Source organism: Erpetoichthys calabaricus, chromosome 15 (assembly GCF_900747795.2).
Source record: "Erpetoichthys calabaricus chromosome 15, fErpCal1.3, whole genome shotgun sequence".
Classification (NCBI taxonomy): domain Eukaryota; kingdom Metazoa; phylum Chordata; class Cladistia; order Polypteriformes; family Polypteridae; genus Erpetoichthys; species Erpetoichthys calabaricus.
The window spans coordinates 23,150,575-23,177,816 of NC_041408.2; the positions used below are offsets into that span (position 1 = coordinate 23,150,575).

The window sequence follows — 27,242 nt, forward strand, 5'->3', positions numbered from 1 at the left end:
TTTATTTTGGCATCTGAGGTATGTTGCTAATTCTGAGAAATTATTTATTTTTTATTTTTGCTGAAGGGATTTGTTACAGGAGGCAAGGATGGAGTTGTGGAATTATGGGATGACACATTTGAAAGATGTTTAAAAACATATGCCATAAAGAGAGCTGCTCTGTCTCCTGGTTCCAAAGGTAAGCGTGGTGAAGCTGTTCAGTTTTATTATGTTGCTAGTGAACAGTTGTAATGAATTTAGTAACTTTTTCGACAATCAAGAGAAAGCTCTGTATGTATTTGTGCTTGTAGCACCATAGTTTGATACTAAGATGGACTGATACACAGTTCCTCTTTTTAGCACCACATGTTAACATCAAGTTTTAATCGAGCAACCTCAAGGGAATAAATCTCATATTATTAACACTTTTATGCATTTCTGGAATTGGTTCAGAAATATATAATATACCCAACCTATGCCTGATTTGAGAGCATAATAATATGAACAATCAGCTATCAGCTGTTACCATTTTAACTTGTTGTGTCAGTACTTGAATTGCGGAATTGAAATAATGGGCCGGTTAATTTTCATTTATTATACAATAATACGTAACCCTGATAAATGTATGGTGGCTTCACATTCATCCTCTGATTGTAACTACAGTCCCTTCCATTTTATAACCAACTTATTCAGATCAGGACTGTTGTGAGCAGCTTATCTACTCTACAAAGTGATGAAATGAGCTGCTCAATATGTTCACTGAAAAATAAAATAGATAGGTAGATAGATAGATAGATAGATAGATAGATACTTTATTAATCTCAAGGGGAAATTCACATACTCCAGCAGCAGCATACTGATACAAAAAACAATATTAAATTAAAGAGTAATAAAAATGGAGGTAAAAACAGACAATAACTTTGTATAATGTTAATGTTTACCCCCCCCGGGTGGAATTGAAGAGTCGCATAGTTTGGGGGAGGAACGATCTTCTCAGTCTGTTAGTGGAGCAGGACAGTGACAGCAGTCTGTCTCTGAAGCTGCTCTTCTGTCTGGAGATGATCCTGTTTAGTGGATGCAGTGGATTCTCCATAATTGATAGGAGTCTGCTCAGCGTCCGTCGCTCTGCCACAGATGTCAAACTGTCTAGCTCCATGCCAACAATAGAGCCTGCCTTCCTCACCAGTTTGTCCAGGCGTGAGGCGTCCTTCTTCTTAATGCTGCTTCCCCAGCACACCACCGCGTAGAAGAGGACGCTCGCCACAACCTTGTGGTAGAACATCTGCAGCATCTTATTGCAGATGTTGAAGGACGCCAGCCTTCTGAGGAAGAATAGCCAGCTCTGTCCTTTATTATACAGAGCATCAGTATTGGCAGTCCAGTCTAATTTATCATCCAGCTGCACTCCCAGGTATTTATAGGTCTGCACCATCTGTACACAGTCGCCTCTGATGATCACGGGGTCCATGAGGGGTCTGGGCCTCCTAAAATCCACCACCAGCCCCTTGGTTTTGCTGGTGTTCAGGTGTAGGTGGTTTGAGTCGCACCATTTAACAAAGTCCTTGATTAGGTCCCTATACTCCTCCTCCTGCCCACTCCTGATGCAGCCCACGATAGCAGTGTCGTCAGCGAACTTTTGCAAGTGGCAGGACTCCAAGTTGTATTGGAAGTCCGATGTATATAGGCTGAACAGGACCAGAGAAAGTACAGTCCCCTGTGGCGCTCCTGTGTTGCTGACCACAATGTCAGACGTGCAGTTCCCAAGACGCACATACTGAGGTCTGTCTGTAAGATAGTCCACGATCCACGCCACCAGGTATGAATCTACTCCCATCTCTGTCAGCTTGTCCCTAAGGAGCAGAGGTTGGATTGTGTTGAAGGCGCTAGAGAAGTCTAGAAACATAATTCATAGAGCACCACTGCCTCTGTCCAAGTGGGAGAGGGATCGATGTAGCATATAGATGATGGCATCCTCCGCTCCCACCTTCTCCTGGTATGCGAACTGCAGAGGGTCAAGGGCGTGTTGGACCTGTGGCCTCAGGTGGTGAAGCAGCAGCCTCTCCATGGTCTTCATCACATGTGATGTCAGAGCAACAGGCCAAAAGTCATTCAGCTCACTAGGACGTGATACGTTTGGGACTGGGGTGATGCAAGATGTTTTCCAAAGCCTCGGGACTCTCCCCTGTTCCAGGCTCAGGTTGAAGATGAGCTGTAGAAGACTCCTCAGCTCCAACGCACAGGCCTTCAGCAATCGTGGTGATACTCCATCTGGACCCGCTGCTTTGCTGGCACGAAGTCTCCTCGGCTCTCTGCTCACCTGCGCTGTTGTAATTGTGGGTGGGGATGTCTCTCCTGTGCTGGTATCAGCAGAAGGATGTGTGGAGGGTGCAGTACTCCGAGGTGAGAGTGGGTTAGGGTGGTCAAACCTGTTAAAGAAGTTGTTCATTTGGTTTGCTCTCTTCATGTCTCTCTCGATGGTGGCACCCCACTTCGAGCTGCAGCCAGTGATGATCTTAATCCCATCCCACACTTCCTTCATGTTGTTATTCTGCAACTTCTGCTCCAGCTTTCTCCTGTACTGCTCCAAATGTATTTGGTTATATTTTCAAAAATTCAAAATTTCCATTTTACCCAGACATTCATGTAGTTTAGCTTGTAAAACTCTAAAGGCAAATCTCTATGTAATGTGTTAATGGAAGCATATACAGTAATCTCAGAGACAAAGTTAACAGGGGTGCTTAAACAGAGTAATTAATTGCTGAAATAGATTTGGCAAACTCTATATTTATGTCATTCACTGTATACTTGAAATCAAACTAATGTTGAATACTATAACCAATAAAATGTGTTAAATGTGGTGAAAGCAAAATTGAAACGTTTGGATTGTACTGGAACAAATGGGATGCAGCCTTCAGTTATGATTAATTGTTGTGGTCTAAATCTGGATCACAGGCGTAAGTAATAGCAAAGTTTGATCATTATATGAGGTAGCTTGAAAACAAAAGAACAGAAGTTGTTTTACAGGATTTCTAAAATAATTTGTAAATTTGATTTAGTAATTTCGTTGTTTTTACCAAGGTATTCTAAAAATTGTAACAAATCTAAGAAAGGACACAAAGATTTTGAAAATTAAATCATTAGGAGTCCACTTTTCACCGTATTTTCCACATCTTCCCCTCTAAGGCGTCTTCAGGTGCGGTGTTGGCTTGTTTCATGTCTTCGTTCAGCCATTCCTACCATTGCTTCTTCAGTCTTCTACGTGGTCTTTTGCTACCAGGGTTGAAGAGAAGGGCTTTCTTGGCCACTGTCTTATCGCTGGTCCACATCATGTGACTATACCACTGCATCGCTTCTCGCTTGTAAGCCGTGATTGGCAACACTCCAATTAATCTTTGTATGTCTCCGTTCATTACACAATCCAACCAGGTCAGGCCTAGGCTCCAGTGTAGCATCCATATTTCCACGACATGCAGTGGTTACTTGTACTTGGCTGTTGCTGGCCAATACTCTTTACTGTAAAGGGCAGCTGGCCAGACGATGGACTTTTATATCTTCGCCTTGAGGTGGTTGAGCATTCTACAGTCTCAAAGGGCACCAGTGACTTGGCTTATTTCAGCCAGGTAGCATTGATCCACACTCGGGCATCAGGAAAAGAGTTGCCGTCTGACAAAATAAGCAAGCCAAGGTGTTTGAAGTCAGTGACTTTGTTGAGGTCTTATCCGTCAACATGTTTGGTACTATGCGTCTGTGAGCCAATTTCTTTGTATTCTTTTTGATGTTGAGCTAAAGTCTTTTTTCTTCCAGCCAGTCTTTCCATTGCTGCGTGATCACTTTCAGCTCTTGGCACTCTCCTCTTTTAGTATGATGTTGTTAATGTAGAGGAAAACCCATGAAATTTCCTTTGGAGGTCTGCAGTGGTGGCGTCCTTACAGAGTATGAATAGTAGCAGAGACAGGGCCGGTACTTGGTGGACGCCAACATTGATGTCGAATGGCGGTCTAACTGTCCCTTGCTTGGCTTACATGCCAAGGTCAACAAATCGATTGTACAAGACATTTCCTAGTACTCCGCTTTGGCCAGTGAGTGGTCCAATGTTGATGGTTGGTAAACAGAGTTTTTGTCATCGTTGTTGATGCTGGTGGACTGGCTTATTTAGTCTGCTCCATCCTTGGGCAGGTAGCCCTTGCATAACGTTCATGCCTCTTGGGCATGGGTGATGCATGACACCTAAGGAATATACTCTAATTCAGTGGTACTCAATGTCATGTAAATCGGGCCAAAATCTGGGAATTAGCCCGACTGAAGGACTGCCGTGCAAAACAAGCTAACATTTTGTGATATTTTTGCCTTTAGTGGTTTCCTAAAGATTTAAGTTAGAATGAATTTAAAACTAGCAAATCTACTTAACAAATTTTCTTTGCATTTGGGGTTAAGCTTAATAAATAATAATGTAGCAATTAGCACTTTATATAAAATTTGGCTTACTTAAGACTTCCATCCATCCATCCATTTTCCAACCCGCTGAATCCGAACACAGGGTCACGGGGGTCTGCTGGAGCCAATCCCAGCCAACACAGGGCACAAGGCAGGAACCAATCCCGGGCAGGGTGCCAACCCACCGCAGGACACACACAAACACACACACACACCAAGCACACACTAGGGACAATTTAGAATCGCCAATCCATCTAACCTGCATGTCTTTGGACTGTGGGAGGAAACCAGAGCGCCCGGAGGAAACCCACGCAGACACGGGGAGAACATGCAAACTCCTACTTAAGACTTCTCTTGTTGTAATCATATAACATATCGCTTGATAAGAACAATTTTAATTAAATAACATTTATCTGAAAATGGAAGTAATGTTAAAAATGCATCTTAAAATAATTATGAAATCTATTTCAAACTTTACTGTAATTTAGATCGATTAACATTTTATTCCCCAATCTACTTTTGCTCCTGTAAATGCCTTTATATACGTAAAATATGTAAGTTACAATTCAGTACTGCCATGCTCCACCATAAATGCCAACTAATAAATCAAGATGCTTATTACCATTCCCTCTTGTCTGCCTTTAACAATTTATTTATAAGACTGTAAATCCAAAAACAATAAAAATTCAGTTTTGATTAATGAACTTTGCTAAGTTCAGTCTAGTGAATGTCAAGTATACTTGCCTAGATCTTATAAAAATTGGATTTCAGCACAATCAGGCCGTTACGGGCAAATTTTTGAACTTGTGCAACATCCTAGAGGAAATGGCAAGGAATTTTGGTTCTCCATGGATTGTTGTCAGCTCAGGTAATCAACAAAGACACAGAAGACAGGAAGCTAAAGCATGGATGTTGGTCCAGCCTATGTGTAAAGCTAAGGAAACATCCACATAAACCACCACTTCCCAGCATATTTCTCGTCAATGCAAGATCAATCACCATCAAAATAGACGAATTACATCTACAGATATCTGAGAACAAACTCATAAGCAACTATTGCATTTTACTATTCACAGAGACGTATCTAAATTCACTTATACTACATGCAGCCATTGAGATAGCAAAACGTACAGCATTCTGTTGGGATAGAAGCAAAGACTCTGGCAGAAGTAAAGGTGGTGGACTTTGCTTTTACATTCATAATAGCTGGTGTACCAACACGAAGATTATAGGCAATCACTGCTCTACTGATTTGGAATATCTTACAATCAAATGCAGGCGTTTTTACTTAACTCAGGAGTTTACCATTTTCATAGTTGCAGCTGTTTACATTCCACAGAAAGCTAATGCTCACAGAGTTCTAGGTAACCTGCTCGATACCATTAATATGCAGCAAAACACTTATCCTGAAGCCGTTCATATTATAGCTGGTGATTTCAACCACATGTACTTAAAAGTTGTTCTCCTTAAATTTCATCAACACATCAATTGTGCAACCGGGGAAAAAACACACTAGACAAGGCTTAGTCAAATATCAAGAATCACTATAGGACAAAATAGTTACCTCATTTAGGCCAATCAGATGATTTATCTATGCTTTGGATTCCAGCATACAGTCCCCTCAGAAGGAAAGACCAAATAACCACAAAGACTATTAAAATATGGTCTGAATTAATATCCTTGCAGCTTCAGAATTGCTTTGAAAGGACTAACTGGGACATTTTCGAGGATCAGGATTTGGAAGTTTACACATTAGCTGTACTCTGCTACATTAAAACAATGTCACTGTCAACAAACATGTTTGTGTATACCCCAGCCAGAAGCCCTGGATGAAGACAGAGGTCAGATTTCTCTTCAGGCATCGCAACGTGGCCTACAGGTCTGTCAACAAAGCCCTTTACAGCACGGCCAGAGCCAACCTAAAGAGAGCCATCAGAGAGGCTAAAATGGCCTATGAAAGGAAAATTAAAGACCACTTTGCCAACGGTAACCCGAGTCGACTTTGGCAAAGCATCCAGCACATCAACAAGCACAAAACCAGTAACCACATGGCTGTTGATACAGACTTTCACAATCTATCTGCCACTGGATCACAGATTTTCTGACTAATTGCCCTCATATGATTAGATTAGGCCCCCACTTCTCTTCCACTATCACTGTCAACACCGGCGTCCCGCATGGCTTTATGTGCTGAGCCCACTACTATGTGCTTTCTATACCTATGACTGTGTTCCCTCTCATTCCACCAACACCATCATTAAGTTCGCGGATGACACAACTGTGATTGGAGTCCTCTCAGAAGGAGATAAGACAGCCTATAGAGATGAGGTCCAAAGATTGACTGCATTGTGCACTGAGAACAACCTCACCCTGAAGTCTACTAAAGCAAAAGAACTTACAATAGACTTCTGGAGGCACAATACAAAGCACAACCCAATTCACATCAATGAAGACATTGTGGAAAGAGTTCCTGCCTTCATTTTTCTAGGTGTACATGTTGCAGAAGATCTCTCCTGGTCCATAAACACCACAGTGGCAGTTAAGAAGGCACAACAGAGACTCTGTTTCCTGAGGATCCTCAGAGAAAACATCCTGAAGGAGAAGCTGCTGGTGTCCTTTTACCACTGCTCCATTGAGAGTGTGCTGTTATACTGCATTTCTATGTGGTATGCCAGCAGCTCACTGGCAGACAGGAGAGGCCTTCAGAGGACTATAAACTTTGCCCAGAAAATTATTGGCTGTACACTACCCTCTTTAGAGGAACTTATTCAGCTCTTACTGCCTCAACAGAGCAGCCAACATCATGAAAGACCCTTCCCACCCTGGACATCACCTGTTTGAGCTGCCCTTTGGTAAGCAGTTCAGGTCCATCCAATCACGGACAAACAGATTTAAGAATAGTTTCTACCCCAGAGCCATACGAGAACTTAATACTGCTAAACACTTAAAATGATAGACAATGACCAATATAACAACAGTCACTCTTGCAAGTCCATGTACAAGTACATATTTACATTCTTTGCAGGTTATACAATTAATTAATTTTTTCTTTTATTATACTCAATTCATATGTGCATTATACCGAAGTGCAATATTTAGTTATTGTATTGCATTATAATTTAATTTTGTCCATTATATGTAAATGCCCCTTAGCACTTGTATTCTGGTACAGCCCATATGTGATGAAATCAGAAATAACACCTGAAAAAATATTTTTGGAAATCTGCAGATTATCTGTTAAAAGGATGGAAAATACTTTCTTTTAATATGTGAAAAGTTTTACTTAAATAATCATTAAATACCATATCTCTATACTCATATATAGAATGTTAAAATGTTCTGCATCCATTCCCCAGTCATAATGTCATCTTGTGTCCACAAGATGCCAGGAATGTCCGCTGAACAAAGGGATTAGAAAGCGTAAGATAGTTAACCTTGAGGCATACATCCGTCTGTCCTGGCATCATGCCATCCGACATCCAAAACAAGGTTGGAAAGTCTGGTAAAGAAAGGAACCAAGAAGCACAAAGAAAGGGGGCAGTAAGGGCTTGACCTCGAATGTCCAATAAAAAAGGCAATGAGACGCACAATGAAAGAAGGATGTAAGGCATATCTGGTAGACAGCGGTTTGTAAATGTGTGATGTGATCAAAGCTGTACCTATGCTAGTAGTTTAATATATTATTAAATATTTAATTGTGAGGCATTGTACTGAGCAATGTATGTAGAATAAAGTAGCGTTGGCTCATGAAAACAGTGTTTCGCAACTCAGTTTTCACATTCATGTTCTGAATCAAGGTATCTTTATTGTATCATTGTAGTAATACAGATCAGCCTATTGTTATCAAGAACGGTTCTACTATTGACCTTAATATAATACCCTTATCAAGGCAAACTGTAGATCAAATATTATACTTAACAAAATTAAGGGGAAACAAACATCTTCCCTATGAGTACAACAGAGCTAAAGCCTAGTCATTCTTTGCTAGATACGTGTGGGTCTCTCTCTCTCATTTTCAAGAGTTCCTCACACAGTTGTTAAACATGATATACAGTATATTAATTACTTTCTCGTAGAAAAGGGTTTAGCATTCCATTAACAGTGTGCTTTGATTGTTGTTCTCGAAGGTAAATGTTGAATATATACAGTATACAGGGTATGTATACATTTTAATTTAATCCCAATATGTTTATAGATTTTTACTTTGTTTTACTACATTGTTTAGTCTTGTACACTTGTTTTTGTCATCATACTGAAACTATAAGTCTTTAATCCACATACATCTTTTCCATTTGATCATAGGATTGCTTTTAGAAGATAATCCCTCAATTCGTGCCATTACACTTGGTCATGGCCATATCCTAGTTGGGACAAAAAATGGAGAAATACTTGAAATAGATAAAAGTGGGCCCATGACTTTGCTGGTTCAGGTATGTCAATTGCTGCTCTTATAATATTCTGTCAATCTATTTTATATTTTCATGTGTACAATAAACATTTTTATCTGTCAGGTTTTTGGTGTTAGAGCAAAAAAAAAACTGAAGAATGCAATATAATAGTTATTCAGTACTACTTATAGTATGCAGTACACCACCATCTCTAATTGCCTTTACATACAGTTTAATTAAAATATTTTAGCTCTTTAACGTACCGATATTAAAACAATAGCAACTCTTTGTTGCCAGCTCGCTGTTTTCATTTTACTATCAGTAATACTGCTAATTGTGCAGATGTGCTACCTATAGCTGCTCAGGCTAACTCTTTAGTGTAGTTTTTTGCTTATTTTTTCTTCATTATTTTATCTTTATTTTAACTGAAAGTAAATTGGCTCTGCTTGGTTAAAAAAAACTCCTAATGAACATCTGAAATTATCCTCTATAGTTGGAAAGATGCTGTTTCGTGTAATTAAAATATGATTCAAAAATTCTAGGTTCAAAGTGGCGTCAACTGGGGTTTTGTAAATTCAGTTTTTTGTTTGTTTTTTTTCCTATATTGACATTTCGCTGAACAAGGTGCTGCAGTACCCAGAGATTGTGTCATTCTGGTGTAAGCAATCCTCTACAGTCCATCATGTACTTGATCAACAAACCAAGTAAACTGAACTTAATTACACAAATGCCTCATGCAATAAACATTACTCTAGGTACAAAAAAAATAATAGAGAATTATTCATGTCTGGCCAGAGTAACATTAGCATCAAGATCTGTGAGTTTGCCTTTATTAAGATATTTTAAACTAAAGAAGACATTTGCAGATCCTTGCAGTAAAAAAGGGAGCTAATATTCAGACCGGAACATTTTTGGATCTGCTTTCTATTGTATATTCCAAGAAGAGGTATTTAAAAACTTATTAAAATGGGTCAATTGCATTTTTAAAGTTGTTATGAGCATAGTTAAAATAAAAAGACCAAGTGAAACTAAAAAAAAAAGACCTAGAGATTTTTTGGTCAATATATTATACAAATAATGTCTAAGGATTTGATATCGTCAAAAGTAACCAAAATGATCAAAGTTACATTTGGAAATTTGATCTTATGTCATACTTGCAGTAATTTGGACCTAGGGTTGTGCAGTATTACGGTACTGGAAAGTATAGAATAACCCAAATTTTAAACCAATTTGGTACCAGCTTTTCTGGATTTTTGGTACTGGAAGTAATTGTCAGCTTTCTGTTGTAGATGTGGAAAAGCATTGGTTTTATAGACTGCACAAAATGAAGCCCTGCTGCAACATTACAGCATTTGTTTAACATAAAATGTACTTCCTAAAATTAGAATACAGTTTTCTGTTAAATGTTTTAATGTTAACACAATACAAATAAAAGATTTTGCTAGTTTGTATTTTTTTTTCGATAAGAGGAGAAACTTTTTGGACAGTTACTCAGCAATCTGATTTTTTTCTTTAAGAGTTTTGACATTTTTTTGTACAGCAAAGTGTTAGTGAATTTACGTCTTTTCATCAGAGTAAACAACTAACTAATGTTAAGTAAGCTAATAAAAATTGAAATGTCTAAATATTACAGTAATCATGCAATCATTAAACAGTTAAATACAGAAATCCAAGTAAACCCAGTATAATGATTATATGTAGTAACACTTGCTTATCTGTCTTTTTTGTGCCCAGGGTCACATGGAAGGAGAAGTGTGGGGCCTGGCAGCACATCCTCTACTTCCAATATGTGCCACAGTGAGTGATGATAAAACTCTGCGAATCTGGGAGCTGTCATCTAATCGCCGAATGGTCGCAGTGCGAAAACTTAAAAAAGGTTTGAGCTGTCACTTCATGTGTTTCTTATATTTATTAGGCTTTAGGATGTACAGCATAGAAAACATTTCATTCTAGGTGTTGAATCATGTTAACTCTTTCAGGGCTGATGTTGACTTTTGTCAAAATTCAGGAGTAGAGGATGGTAGTCGGCTGTAAGCTGCGACAAAACTCGCTCTTGCGTTTAGTTTGACTCTCTTTGCTTGAAGGAAAGTTACGTAGCTTTGTTGCTTTGACCTCGATTCCCTGCATGTGAATGAGTAGTGAAGAGTAAACAGCCTCTAAAATGGCATCGAAATCTGGCGAGATTAAAGCAAATGTGCAACATAAAATACTCCATGGACGTTTTACGCATTATCGCTGAATCAGACTCTGACTTTCATACTCGGTGCTTGACGCAAGTGATCTGGAGATAGATATCAAAAATGAAAGTGAGGTATCAGCATCAGCCTATCAGTCCCCCAGCTGACTGTGGTGCTGAACACGTTCGTGTAGCTGATACATCTACAGGAGCGTTTGCCTAGGAGGACCACCACTTATGATGACGAGGTACAAACCATATTGCGTCACACTATGACTGCCACTGTCGCCCACCTGCTGTGCGAAGACAGAGAGGTAGCTGGCCCACCATGCATTCCTGCTGACCATCAAGGTGCCCCAAACAGGCACCAACAGCAGCCACAGCATGTTGCAACAGATGTTTTATGTAAACCAGTGCATTGTGTGGAAAAAAAATTCAGCCCTCAAAGAGTTAAAATAGCCTCAAGCCCTTCACTACTGCTAAACAATATTTCACTGGATTCAACCTTGTCTTTTGCATTATGGCATTTGCAGAAATTTAGTATACCATTTAGTGTACATAAGTTGTGATACACTGGTGCTTTCTTTAATGCAGCGTCCCGAAAAAACAGGTTGTGGACCCCCAGACCCTCAATTAGGTTATGTGGGTTTGAGAAAGTTATGTTATGTTATGCTATGATTTCCAAAAAACTAAGAAAACACTAGTAATAATAACTGAAATATTAGTTAAAAATAGTTGTACTACCGAAAAAGTAAATTAATTTAAATCCACATTTACTGTATATAAATGGTTGTGAACCTGGTCAGTTTGGTGGTTACTGTTGTCAGGAGCCCACAATAGCAATTGCAGGTAATAAGAGTAGGAATAACAGTGAACTAATTAAATAAATATTTCTTTAATGAAATGTAATGTTTTAATTAGAAAATAAAATTTACATTTTAAAATTTTAAACCTTGGTAACTTTAAAGCAGCTGTAAAGTATGAATACATTAGATAAATATAGGGAATCATAATATTTTGATATTATACAGCAAAGATGTGCTCACACTACCGCTTGCAAATTTGTCAAAGCCATTTATACCAATTTGTATTTGAGTTACACATTTTACTTAATTGTCTACTTAGTTCAGACTTCAGTTTCTGAAAAGTGAATTGTACAACTGGAGATATTAGTAACCTTGGAATCCAAGGATGAAATGTACATAGTGTACATAGTTAAAATATTGTAGAATGCCCATGAGGAACTGGTGGCCAATTGATCAAGGTTACCATGGTTGTGACTTTGTCTTTACAAAAAACTGTAGACCCTCTAGATTGTTTAATTTCTACAGGAATACTGTCAGCTGGAGTTTTGCTTTCCCCTCTTCTATTGTATTTAACTTTCTTTATGTACTAACTCCTTCTCACCTATTTTGAAGATTGTAATGTGTGGGGATGTGATAAGAATTCCGTGGTGAAACGAGATTTGACTAAATTATGATTAGTCCGTCCTGGAGCATGCAGGTGAATGTGCGAGCGTGCACTAACCGCTCTGAGGTTGAGTGTGTTAGTCAAATGCTTCATTCACACCTCAGAACAGGGGGAGGACAGCACCTGCACTCAGTTGTCATTATATAAGGAGCCTGCATGGTAGTTGTAGGAGAAGAGAAAAGGAATTGAAAGAAGGAACTGACGTTAATGAATGAAAGAGGCAAGATTGAGGAAGAGGAGTCAGTGTTATGGAGTGGAAGTAGGCAGTTAGGATGATGGCCCCTATAGAAGTGCATGGCCAGTGCTTACGGGGCAGGCATTGCTCCTACTGTGCAATTTTGGAGAGCAGAATGACTGACTGCTCCAGCTGGGCTCCCGCGTAAGGCTGAGGAGTGGAAGCGGGAGTCCGGAACTGCCAATCACCCTGAGCTGTGTTAAGGCTGACTGCACCTGTTGGTGGATGTCTCGTCTGGCTGTTGAGATCCTGTATGGGGTAAGCAGAGGAGACGTCAGTTTTTGGGAAGAAAGCACTGGGGCTTATGAATTTTGTAAAGGATTGATGCTGCCTGAGATTTTAACCTCATTTTTATGGAATATACTGTATTTATTGGACATTTTTAACCTCCGCTTGGCACCTTGTTTTTATGGATTATTGAAAGTATTGAACTGCACTTTTGTAATGCTCTCGTTTTAAATAAAAGCACACTTTGCACCAACCCCTTGCTTGACTGTGTGTGTGTCAGCATTTGCCCGGCTCATCCTTGGGTACGTTATTGACAGTTCCAGGCTTAAGAGGCTCCTGCGAGCAACTAGGGAGTGTGGAGATGACCCATGCCATCGCAGTCGAGATTTGGATGTTTATACATTTTTGGTTATATCCCACATCTAATAGTGCAGTGTTAATGTGAGCGGTATGGATGTTCGATGATATTCATAAACTGATGCTTTTTGCTTTTTGATTGCAGTCGAACATCCTGCATCATATGTTTCTGTAATCCAAATGGCAGTTAGTGGGTATTTAAAATGTATTGGACTAATGGACAACTTGATTACTTTATATAAATTCCAAGTATTCATTGACCTTATCTTTATATTTATAGGTGGAAGATGCTGTTCCTTTTCCCCTGATGGGAAAGCCTTATCTGTAGGGTTGAATGACGGAAGTTTCCTTGTTGTGAATTCTGATACTTTAGAAGATATGGTGTCCTTTCACCACAGGAAAGAAAATATTTCTGATATCAGGTTTTCACCAGGTAATTGTTTATACTGAGTATACTATCCATCCATCCATCCATCCATTTTCCAACCCGCTGAATCCGAACACAGGGTCACGGGGGTCTGCTGGAGCCAATCCCAGCCAACACAGGGCACAAGGCAGGGAACCAATCCTGGGCAGGGTGCCAACCCACCGCAGGACACACACAAACACACCCACACACCAAGCACACACTAGGGCCAATTTAGAATCTCCAATCCACCTAACCTGCATGTCTTTGGACTGTGGGAGGAAACCGGAGCGCCCGGAGGAAACCCACGCAGACACGGGGAGAACATGCAAACTCCACGCAGGGAGGACCTGGGAAGCGAACCCAGGTCCCCAGATCTCCCAACTGCGAGGCAGCAGCGCTACCCACTGCGCCACCGTGCCGCCCCTGAGTATACTATCTGTGTTTAATTTAATATAAAATAGTTAACAACATCCAAACCTGTATATTTGCTGATGTGTTGGTGGATATTGTTAGCATGCCAGCCAAGTTTTATTTTATGATTGTATTCAACTTTCTTTAAGGTCAGTGTTTTTTAAAGTGAGCTCTTTAGTTGTATACAAAGAAACCAAAATTATGCAATGCAACTGCTTCAATATTACTACCTTGTGAGTAGTATGAGCTTTTCCATATATCAATGAAAAGGACTGAACTATCAACTATGTGGATTACAATTGCACTCATCTTCCATATGAAACTTCCATAGTAATTCCTTTTATAGTCTTTTTCAAAGTTTCAACACTGGGGTTCCTGACATGTAAATTGACCTTTTAAGTATCAAACAACATCTTCTCAGTGGGCATTCATGGGTTCATAGCCAAATATCTTAACTAACCTGAATAGTGGTAGTTCTGTTCAGCATTAGCATAGAAACAAACTGTAAATGGCTCATATTTTTAATACATTCTTCAAATAACAGAATAATACTAATATAAAAAAATCTGTATACACTTTCAGAGGTACATGCATGACTTACTCTATTATCATGAGTTATGTGGGACTTACCAAGTCTTTTATTAGGTTGGTCTACTCTCATACCTTAACACTAAAATTCCTGAAGCCTACAAAAAAACTCGTAATCCTGGGCCACCTTAAATTCCCTCACACCTCCTCATCAGCATGTTTGTTTTGCAAATGTGTCGATCAGCACAAGCAGCAAGCAGCCTGCTATCCCATCCACCCCCGACGGAGCTGAAGTTCTCCCAGCTCAAGTCTGTTTATCTGGGTGTGAGGTGCCTTGAATTGTATAGAGTAAATAATATATCGCTATTTAGAACACATATGTTTAATTTGTGTTCAGTGTCTACAACGATCTGTGTAAATGTAGGATGACAGGAAATGCGAGGCTAGAAATGTTGAACATATAGCTAAGACAGACACTTTTTTCTTGTTCTACTAATAATTGGCAAAATGCTGATGTAAAGTGTATAATGTGTGAAGACTGAAGTCCAAATATCAAATATTTAATAATATCTTACAATATTCTATAAGCGTCTCACTCTCTACTTAAGAACTTACTATCACCAGTACTGACAAACATACATCATGACACAATTAAAAGTGCAACTATTTTGGTTGTGCCACTTAACAACCAAACAAATTACCCTGCTTTTACCACAGTTGCTTTTTCTTTTGAGAAGCGACCTCTTAGCTTTGATAAACCTTATGGGCAAGTAATATGGTTACTCTCCATACAAGTGTCTTAATTTTTAATTTATTATTGCAATTACTCTAGAAGCAAGAACAAAACATAGAGAAAGGTAAAGCAAAATGTTATTTATTAATGAATAATAATACCAAATAGAATCCATTTTCCAACCTGCTGAATCCGAACACAGGGTCACGGGGGTCTGTTTTGGAGCCAGTCCCAGCCAACACAGGGCACAAGGCAGGAAACAATCCTGGGCAGGGTGCCAACCCACCGCAGGACACACACAAACACACCCACACACCAAGCACATACTAGGGCCAATTTAGAATCGCCAATCCACCTAACCAGCATGTCTTTGGACTGTGGGAGGAAACCAGAGCGCCCAGAGGAAACCCACACAGACACGGGGAGAACATGCAAACTCCACGCAGGGAGGACCCGGGAAGTGAACCCAGGTCCCCAGGTCTCCCAACTGCGAGGCAGCAGCACTACCCACTGCGCCACCGTGCCGCCATGAATAATAATACCAAATAGAATAATAAATAATCATAAATAAGATTGATAGTCTGGATATAGTCTTTAGAAAAAGCTTACAGAGAATGTCAAGGACTGGAAGTTGTCCTAGAGCAGCTTTTGATTTAGCAATCAATGTTATTCATGATGGCGGCATGGTGGTGCAGTGTTAGTGCTGCTGCCTCGCAGTTAGGAGACCCGGGTTCGCTTCCCGGGTCCTCCCTGCGTGGAGTTTGCATGTTCTCCCCGTGTCTGTGTGGGTTTCCTCCGGGCGCTCCGGTTTCCTCCCAAAGTCCAAAGACATGCAGGTTAGGTGGATTGGCGATTCTAAATTGTCCCTAGTGTGTGCTTGGTGTGTGGGTGTGTTTGTGTGTGTCCTGTGGTGGGTTGGCACCCTGCCCAGGATTGGTTCCTGCCTTGTGCCCTGTGTTGGCTGGGATTGGCTCCAGCAGACCCCCGTGACCCTGTGTTCGGATTCAGCGGGTTGGAAAATGGATGGATGGATGTTATTCATGAGATGCTTTCGCTGACAATTAGATGAAATGGTTTCCTTTTCTGACTCTGCCTTTGCCCTTTTTTGATGTCCTTTTTTGGTCATCGCTGTTTCATCTTCCTTTTTGGTCCCTCAGTATCTCCTAACTCCTTCCTTTCCCAAACTAATTTAGGTAATTCCTAGTGGGCATCCATCTGTTCGCAGGTTATAAAGTATCTCTTGGTCTTCTGCTTCATTTACACAGATGTTTAAAGGTGTTTGATTACTGGTACAAGTCAGGAAAAGGAGATGATTTGATGTCGAAAAATGCTTTGATGTTAATTGTCCATTCATGTGTCCTGTATTTCACATCATCTTTGTTTGTTTTGACCACAATAATAATGAAAATACAGGTATCTATTGTTTAAAAAATTGCTGATTTAACAAACCAAGACACTTAATACAGTGCTATGTCTATAAAAGAACCTCTAGATGGATTCCTTCCTTTGATGAAATCTATAAAGGTTGTCTCGCAACATGTACCTCTCATCTGTCAGTGCTTTACATGCCTTACTCAGGTGGAACTCAGGTGAAACTCGGGCAAACTCAGGTGATGATGGTTATGACAGACCGATTATCCTTGGTAAGCCACTGGAAGAGTGAAAAGTTAAGAAGAAAAGTTATAAAAGCTAGAAACACAGTATCAATGATGTCTGAAATCTTTGAGCTGTATAAAAAGTGCCATAAGTCAATCTTTCAGTGAGTTTACATGCACACACACAACCAGATTAAAGTGAATAACCCAGTTAAGGCAGAAACCTAGTCTATTAAAAATTCATGTTTACATGCACAAGTAATCCTTTCGAGTACTACTTTGGCAAAATACTCCAAAATCTTTGAACTGCACAAAAAAGAGTTAAACATCGACAATTACCTTCAATCTGAAAAAAAAGCATTACTTCTATAATTATTTTCTTATGTTTTATAAATATGTTTAGTCAAATTGACGCTTTATTTATAGCTTTCTGTTACTGGATTACACATAGCACAATCTTTTCTGCTTCGCTGTGCGATTGAGCTCTACAAGTGGCCCGGTACATGCGCTTCTTGCCTATACCCAGTGCAGTTGGTATAATAATAATACAGGTATTTTAACTTCAGTAAGATAATTACAGGTTACTCTGTACTCTACTGCTTAACGTGCATTACTTTTAACATGTTACCCTACTGCTCTCGAGATTGTGTTGTTGAGTTTAGCACTTAACATTCAGCTCATCAACGATAAATGTATTGATTTCTGAAATTTTGAGACAGATTTCAACAAACGAGAAGTAATAATGTGATCACCTGGACATTTGCCTCTTGAAATTTATCTTGTAAACTCATCTACCAATGACTGTTTAAAGCATGTGAAAAGCAAATATGTGCACAGACTGACAGAGTGCAATGGACATGCGCAGACTATAAAATAGTTAACAGTTTACCTGGCCACATAATCAGGTTATTCGTGGAGAAATCTACCTTTATTAACCAGGTTTCTCAGAAGCCAAAAATCCAATTTTGGAATAAGGGTTTACATAGCATTTTAGAAATTGGGTTTCTGTGAGTAATGGGGTTATTGAAGTGTAAATACACTGTTTAATGAACTATCTGCAGGACCAAATACTTATAGTATCTGTTATCATAAATAAAAATTCTAAAAGTATTTGTAAGTTAAAGAACTGAAAGAGAGATTGCACATACTGTTTCTACTTATTTTAAAATAAGTTTTTGCAGTGTTTTATAATTCAGTTAATGTAATTGGTTTTTATTTTTAGATGCAGGGAAGTACCTGGCAGTGGCTTCTCATGATAACTTTGTTGATATCTACAATGTGCTAACTAGCAAAAGAGTTGGAATCTGCAAAGGAGCATCAAGTTATATCACTCATATAGACTGGGACACAAGGGGTAAAAAGCTTTATAAAGTTTTATCACTCGTTCCTTATTTTGTTTTGTCACTTACATTTTATTATTCATATTTTAGTAAGTAGCTTTAACTGTCTTAGTGCATGAATTACACATGGTAAGGGATTTGTGTTTACACCACTTGTACTTTTGTCCTTTAACTATGGGTCTTGAGGTTTAGAATGAAGTCGGGCTGTTATTTTTAAAATATGTAATTTGGACATTATCATTACTTTGCCATCTGCACCTTAACATAATTTGTTTACACTACATATTTAAAGAATTAAATATAAAGACTAGTGTTTATTTGAGCAGAACATTAAAAATTGCTAATAAAGTAATTAGTGTTTTCCAGTTTAGCACTCCATGTGTGTGAAATATTGGCATTTAACAATAGGTGATGTTTACTGCTGTAATTGTTCATTTTTAAAAGCTTTTTACATTTGTAATTTTTATTGTTTTAATAATTATAGTTCCAATGAGTGTATATGATTGTGTAGTTTTATGAAGTGTTATGTTTCTGTTATTACACAGGTAAACTGTTGCAAGTTAATTCTGGTGCCAAAGAGCAGTTATTCTTTGAGGCTCCCAGAGGAAAAAGACAAACAATTCGAGCATCTGAGGTAGGACAACAGTGCATTATTTTTTTCTTTCGTGTTATTTTGCTCTTCTATGTGCAATCATTTCTTCATATCACTGCAATTTAGGACTTGGAAAATTACAGACACTCCTTACTTAACAACCTACCTGTTTAACGACCGTGCAGACTTACGATGAGCCCTCTACAGTACACTACTGTGTAAACCTTAATAAATATACTAAAAATTTTATAAATGGTGCAAAGGTGACATTGACTTGTTTAGGGCGGATGTCAACTTGCGGCGGCAGCTCTGCTGCACATTCCTGCCAGCTGCCTAGCTGTCCCTGCACATCCGCCGCTTCCGGTGACTGCGATCTGCCGGCAACAGCAGCCACAGCATGCAGCAACAGGTGCCTGAAACAGCGTCACCAGTGTAATCCATACTGCGCAAAGACAGCTCGGAAGATGGTTGACACAAACCCACTACCAGTACAGTATGCTTGAAATATCAGTAAGGGTCTGCAATTTGTTTATTGACCAATCTGCTTAATGACCTAGTTGTAGGAATGGAACTCAGTCGTTAAGTGAGGAGTGACTGTATTTTAAAGCTTTACACTGTACCAGTTAGGGGTTAAAGCAAAATATTCCGTTTAAGAGACTCTGAATATTCAGTTGAACACATAATGTAATTTTTTTATTTCTGGTACTAATAACACCCCATTTAAAATTAAATATTTTGCCACCTGTTAGCTGAGACACTATTTTTATCTACTTTATTTGATGCTTCTCATGAAAAAAGCATGACTAGGCTTATCCAAATGGCAATGTTTTATAAATTATAAAGTGCCATGACAACTAAGTAGAGCCAAGATCTGGAGGCACAGTGAGTAAATGCCTGCAGTTTCCACATTAAATGCTAACTGACAATATGTACTGTATAATGGTCAGTACAGACTGATAAAATCTATTTGGCAGACCCTACCTACCTTATATCCTATGACTTTGGGAATATGCAGTCTCTGTGTTCAGCATTTGTTGTGTTTTTTCCCTGGGCTCCTGCAGGGGTGTATAGTTTGAATGAATGGTTTAACAGGTGGAGGGAGGCCACTGACATGCCAGGTTGCACCTCAGACTGTCCAGGAGCTCCGTGATGCCCTGGTCCAGATCTGGGAGGAGATCCCCCAGGACACCATCCATCATCTCATTAGGAGCATGAACCCCCCCCCCCCTCCCCGGGCCCCCCCCACCCCCCAACATTGTCAGGCATGTATACAAGCACGTGGGGGCCATACAAACTACTGAGTACGATTTGGAGTTGCTGCAATGAAATTTCAGCAAAATGGATGAGCCTGCCTGCCGTATCATTTTTCACTTTGATTTTCGGGGTGTCTTTGAATTCAGCCCTCTGTAGGTTGATCATTTTCATTTCCATCAAATGATGTGGCATCCTTTCCTAACACATTGTCCAGTCCATATCATTTTATAGCTATCCAGTGTGAAATGATTAGACTCGACACACTCAAAAAGGTTTGGGGCAGCCACCCGTGTATTGTTCCTGGCTGCAATGGGTTTGAAAATCAGACAGAAGTGTCTTCAATGGAGTCCAAAAGCGAGTGGAGTATGGGTTGTAAAAATGGCAGCTTTAAATGCCAAGGCCGGAAGTGACATATGGGAACCAGAAGTGACCTTCTTCTGACATCATAACCAGAAGTGACGTCATCCTAGGCGCCGGACACGAAAGTGATCTCTTCAGGGATGGGTCAGACAGGTTTTCCTGCGTCTGGTCTGCAGAGACAACAGAAGAAGTTTTAGCGCACCCCGCCACCCCCTTGGCCTGGTGTGGAATTACCCTCACTTGGTCTCATACAACATCTTCCTACTCACATGTGCGTGACAACAGCATGATTTTTTTTCCCATTGCTATTTGATGTGTTTTCAAAGTGTTCCTTTAATTTTTTTGAGCAGTTTATTTATTTACTTACTCTTTGAGTGATTTCATTTTTTGGTTACGTTGAAATAAAATCATTAATTTTGTTAAACTCTTCATATATTATATGCATTCTGTTCGAAATATTCAGGTTTTCAATTGTGTCATCTTTTGAAGCATGCTAATTAGAAAATATTGTAATTCTGCTTTGGATTTTTCTCGAAGACACTTACCTATAAACTACAAGGTTATCAGATTTGTCCTTTTCACTGACCCACCGTGTAATCCTGAGCAAGTTACTTTATTCCATCAAATCTAAGAAATAAGTTACATCTACAAGGCTTAAATGTTCTTTTGGATAAAATTGTAGCCTAGGTTAATAAACTAGTTAGTCGTATCTAAAGAAAATATCACCATTCAGGTATACTCCTATTCCATGAGCCAGTTATTTATAATGTAGCTTGAATTTTACTTAAAAAAATTAATCTTCCTTGAATTGTTTTAAATCATTTTTTTTTGCTAATTTCCAAAAACATCCTGGCTATATTAGCACTCTGTCATAGTCTGTAAATGCACTACATGTTCTTTAAGATGCAGCACTTTATCTTCTTTGTCGTATCCCTGCTTAAATATGATGCACTATCAGCAATTTATTAAGCACAGCATTTCTTAGCTCATTCAGAGCTGCAGTGTGTAGTACATTTCTATTAAAATCTGTAGTATTAAGATTGATGAATTGAAAGAAGCTGTTATTTCTGATATAAACAGACCATCTGGCCATTTCCGTACTCTGGTTTTGTTGCCTTTTTGAGGTGTGGCAGTGTTGATCCTTCATTATGGGACCCTGAGAAAATCACTTAACCTGTTTTACTGTAAAACGTCTATGTAAACTATTGTACTAAGGTTGTGCACTCCTGAAGCATAGGAAAAGTGGTCTACTGCCGCGGTTTTCAAACTTTTTTGAACAAGTACCACTCCGCGAGGACCAGTAAACTGAAGTACCACTGTCAATGAATCGTTAATTTACGCCCTTGTTGTTTTGAAGTAAAAGTCACTATAATCACTACAATGACTATAATTATGACGTTAAAGTGATCCATCCATCCATCCATCCATCCATCCATTTTCCAACCCGCTGAATCCGAACACAGGGTCACGGGCGTCTGCTGGAGCCAATCCCAGCCAACACAGGGCACAAGGCAGGGAACCAATCCCGGGCAGGGTGCCAACCCACCGCAGGACACACACAAACACACCCACACACCAAGCACACACTAGGGCCAATTTAGAATCACCAATCCACCTAACCTGCATGTCTTTGGACTGTGGGAGGAAACCGGAGCGCCCGGAGGAAACCCACGCAGACACGGGTAGAACATGCAAACTCCACGCAGGGTGGACCCAGAAATCGAACCCGGGTCTCCTAACTGCGAGGCAGCAGCGCTACCACTGCACCACCGTGCCGCCCCATTAAAGTGATATTAAACTAATTAAGGAAATGGGTGCCCGCGCTAATAAAAGCCGGCTTGGAGTCTTCTATGCATTTACAGTAGTATACTTATACTATATATGATTATATGCAAAATATTGGCATTCTAGCAACATCGATTCGTGGAAAATAAAGGACCACACGAGTCTTGGCATGACTTGAAGTACCACCAGTGGTACGCGTACCACAGTTTGAAAACCGTGGGTCTACTGTATGCTGCATATTAAATACAGTAAATAGTAATATTAGTTGTCATTGATGGACCAGTGATAACCAACTGGGATGGACCCCATCCCCAAACATGGCTAGGAGGCCAGTATAATAGATAGTCAAGAAGGGAGGTGTGAGATTCCTTATCCTCAGTTGCACCCCCTAGTGTCCACACATATTCATTACATTTATCTCTGATTTTTGCCCTATCATTGGCTTCTCTGACTAGTGACTTTTTCCTTGTGAATATCTGGGTTGATTTTTGATTTAACTCTTATCTTTGTTGTGGCAGGAAGGAATTTTTAGGTCATTTGTGTCACACTTGAATCCCTTGCCGTCTAAGACTGTGTTGTAATGTGTCATCCTTAAAGAGCAAAACTCGTGCATGATGATTAAAATCCTAAAGTAATGTTAATGAAACCATATTGAAAGGCCTTCTGAAGCCTTGTGTTGAATTTAAAATGCACAGGGACTTTTGCTTCTGGCCAGGTAACCAATAATTAGTTAATACATTTTAATTAATTAACTATTTCTCCTTTTATTCAAAGTATACTAGGCATCATCTCCTCAATCCTCATCCTCTTATCAGAAGAGGTCTATTTGTTTTAAATGTTCTTGAGATCTTACAAATACTTATCCTGCTGTTAAAGTCATCTAGTGTTAATTGTTAATTATTTTTTGTCCCATCTTGTCTTACCAACCATCTATCCATCAATCCATTTTCCAACCCGCTGAATCCGAACACAGGATCACGGGGGTCTGCTGGAGCCAATCCCAGCCAACACGGGGCACAAGGCAGGGAACCAATCCTGGGCAGGGTGCCAACCCACTGCAGGACACACACAAACACACCAAGCACACACTAGGGCCAATTTAGAATCACCAATCCACCTAACCTGCATGTCTTTGGACTGTGGGAGGAAACCGGAGCGCCCGGAGGAAACCCACGCAGACACGGGGAGAACATGCAAACTCCACGCAGGGAGGACCCGGGAAGCAAACCCGGGTCTCCTAACTGTGAGGCAGCAGCGCTACCACTGCGCCACCGTGCCGCCCTGTCTTACCAACCTCTGTACATTTTTTATTTCCTTGATTGCTTGCTGTTCTGCATTTTGACTACCTAAACTGGGGATAACGCCTCTCAAATAAAGGGTAGGCTTGTCCTTTATAAATATGACGCACTCGATTTATCCTTTATCTGATCATTCACCTTTCTTTTTTAAAACCACTATACCCTAAAACCACCTTGTCTCCTAATGTATTGTAGTGTAAAAGGTTGGGGTTGTTCTGTTTATTTGAGCCCATCTTCCAGTTCTTTGAATTCGATTTCTATTGAAGTGACTCTAAAAGTTGCCCATTTTGAAAAAAAATGTTTTTGATGAAAATTAAAGGACTACAGATTTTATCCAGAAACATTTTTCAGTTTCAGTTTCTTATTAACCTGAAGTCATTTTTGCATTTACTGTGAAGGGAGGCTTTGCTGTCTATGATACTGCAACCATTCGTCAGATACTTTAATTTAAAACATGTATTTCGGAATAAAACGAGTTATATGTTGTAAATATTTTTGAAATTCTCAACTGTTTTTGAAAAATTAATCAAACTCCTGGCAAGAAAACCGTGTGTGTGTTTTGGTGATATCTTATTCATCTTCTGTCTCCTGTACTTAATGAGTATTTACTTCTGCCAAATGCACTGATGCTGGTTTCATTATTTATGAATTTGGACCAGAAGGTATAAATGTGTTGTCAGTGAGAGTGATCAGAGTACGAAACTCCAAATGTATGTGACCTCCCCGCAGTGGGATAGATCTTAAAGTGCCTAATACAGTTGGAATTGTGACGTGTTCCTTTTTTTTGTCTCTGATAACATAAATATCCTGAACTGATATTAGACCTGAGGTTTGTTTCTTCTTTGCAGCCACTGCCACTACTAGACTTTTTACACTGCCACTATAGTAATAGACGTGAGCTCAAATTATAAATTCTCATTAGTTTCATTTGTGTAAATATCAGTGTATGATTTAGCACTGTTGTTTAGTACTTTGTGTCACTTCCCATTCACCTTCTATAAACCTTTTATCCCTTAAGTTCATTCAGTCAGTCAGTCATTATCCAACCCGCTATATCCTACCACAGGGTCACGGGGGTCTGCTGGAGCCAATCCCAGCCAGCACAGGGCGCAAGGCAGGAAACAAATCCCTGGGCAGGGCACACGCACACACACACCCACACACCAAGCACACACTAGGGACAATTTAGGATTGCCAATGCACCTAATCTGCATGTCTTTGGACTGTGGGAGGAAACCCACGCAGACACGGGGAGAACATGCAAACTCCACGCAGGGAGGACCCGGGAAGCAAACCCAGGTCGTCTTACTGCGAGGCAGCAGCGCTACCACTGCGCCACCGTGCCGCCCATCCCTTAAGTTTTCAGCTTTTATTGCTATGTAAGGATTGCTGTCTCCCTGATTCAATCAAATAGAAGGATGTCGTCCTTCTCACTTCTGTATTTATAAAAATTATATATACTGTAAGTGGACAGCTCGAGAGAGTATAGTTTTTCACAATGTGGAGTTCTTGAACTTTTCATTCCTTATTGCTCATTTTCAAACTGCCAGCTCAAGCATGTGACACTTTGGATAAACATATTTAATTCTGATTGGGTGGAGCAGGCACTTTGGAGCCATGTATTGGTATTCCTGTTTTTAGTTTATTATGATATATTGATTTATTCATATCAGATGTGGTATTCTGGGGCAAACAATTCCTTTGATTATTCATTTTGTATAAAATATGAGGTTATAAATGTAAGTGGTTAACCTGCCACATTAAGCAGTGTAGTGACATTGATTCTTAGTTTTTAACATGGTTGTTTTCGCTTTACAGGCTGAGTCTCTCATTATTCTTCACATCAGTGCAAGGTTATAGGTTTGAACAGCGATGGGAACTGGCCTGTAATGGGCAATGCACAAACCAGTTACATAGGTTTAAAAAGCGGGAATAGTCTTTTGAAACACAAAGAAAATATGGGACTAAGTGTTACAAAGCAAGGAATGACATTGCTGAACTAAGTGGTGTAGAGACGTGTCTGCCCCACGGTGATGACCAGTGATGACATTCCTTTAGATCAGTAGGCTACATTACTTGCTTCTCTGTGCAAGGCATGGCTGGAGCATAGTCATAGGTCCGAATCCAGCAGCATAACATAGGCATGTCCACTAACATCTGTCACCTGAATGCAAGCAAATTCGAACTGTTCCTTGAACTATTTCTCTATCTTATCTCAAAGGGTGATTGGACAATCACTTCAGCAGACTTTTACCTTCACCTACTGGCACCAGTCTTGGAGATGTTCTTGGCAGTGCTCTGTGCAGTTGTAAAAATAACAATATTACTTACAAAATATTTAAAGAACTCGCGTCTACCTTTCCTGTTCCAGTTGAGCAGCACCCTGTCATGCGTCACCTCTCAAATGGATTACTGCAATTCACTTTTTAAATAGTTTTTCTGCACAAAATTTCAACCAACTGCACCAAGGTAGTATTACTGCTGCTAAAGTTAGAACTATGACAATGGGTATATTTCTCTTTTGACTGAACTACATTGGCTATATATGTATAATATCAAAACTGTCATTTTTTAACTCGCAAAATAGCTGATTTTAACATCACCATTTACTTATCATCTTTCCAGCTTGCAAGGTAACAGATTGTTTGACATTTTCCAACACACATTTTGAAACTCTTAGTGAATACTCATTTAGCTTTACAGCTCCTGCTTCTATGAACTCACTCTCTACTGTATGTCTGTTTGCGAAGCTGTATCCACGGACTCATTCAAAATCTCTCTTAACGACTCGCATCTTCTTGCTTAAATTTAAATCGGATCAGCTGGAGCAGTATTCTATTTCTTCTCTTTTGTGACAACTGGACTAATCATAATTCTACTACTGGCATTTTAGGTTGTTCAGCTAATCATTCATAGTATTATGTTGCTCTGTACTCCTGTTTGCTTTAGGTCAGTAAGTATAACCCCTATTTTAAGCTCGGTATACTGTATTTACTGTTTATTTTTAAATGTAATAAAAACATTGTAAAATTGAACTATAATAAAAATAATAAAATAAAGATTGAAATATTAACCTGCAGAGGACTAGGCAAGAGCCTGTTACCATAGTATGTTTTCTGTTCACTGCTCTCTATACAATTATGTGTATTGTCTACCAGCAAGATCTTACAATAATAACCCATTGTTTTCTAAAATAAAATACTGTTGTAAACTAAATAAATTAATGAATAAGTATGTCAATTAACATTACTATAGCTGCCGTTTTTACTGTGAGTGTCTTCTTAAAAGTGTGTTATTCATTTGTTTAGAATTTGCAAAAATTCATGGAGGAGATGTAGTTGTCCTTGACCTTTTTCCAAAATTTCAAATTGTGAAATTCTCTCCTAGGTAGAGAAGATAGAGTGGGCTACTTGGACCTGTGTTTTGGGTCTGACATGTGAAGGAATTTGGCCAGCTCACAGTAATGTTACTGATGTTAATGCGGCATCTCTAACTAAAGATAGAAAGGTGTTGGCCACTGGCGATGACTTTGGCTTTCTAAAGCTTTTTTCATATCCAGCAAAGGTAAGCAGCATAAAAATGCATCAAGAGAATTGTTTCCAAAGAATCCCGGAATGGTCCAAATAATTTAAACACAGAATATTTGCTCACCTTAGGTTTTCCTTTACAA

General features: G+C 39.5%; 1 protein-coding gene across 2 annotated transcripts in view; it reads left to right on the plus strand.

Moving 5' to 3' along the window:
- The window catches only part of LOC114665604 (echinoderm microtubule-associated protein-like 6), a 352,025-nt gene that overhangs the window by 203,739 nt on the left and 121,044 nt on the right, over positions 1 to 27,242 (plus strand). For both annotated transcript variants that reach the window (XM_051919661.1, XM_028820199.2), the window contains exons 19-25: positions 67 to 178; positions 8,716 to 8,843; positions 10,536 to 10,677; positions 13,548 to 13,700; positions 18,166 to 18,297; positions 18,829 to 18,917; positions 26,960 to 27,136. In XM_051919661.1, coding sequence (XP_051775621.1) covers positions 67 to 178; positions 8,716 to 8,843; positions 10,536 to 10,677; positions 13,548 to 13,700; positions 18,166 to 18,297; positions 18,829 to 18,917; positions 26,960 to 27,136 — 933 coding nt within the window. The remainder of the gene's footprint in view (positions 1 to 66; positions 179 to 8,715; positions 8,844 to 10,535; positions 10,678 to 13,547; positions 13,701 to 18,165; positions 18,298 to 18,828; positions 18,918 to 26,959; positions 27,137 to 27,242) is intronic.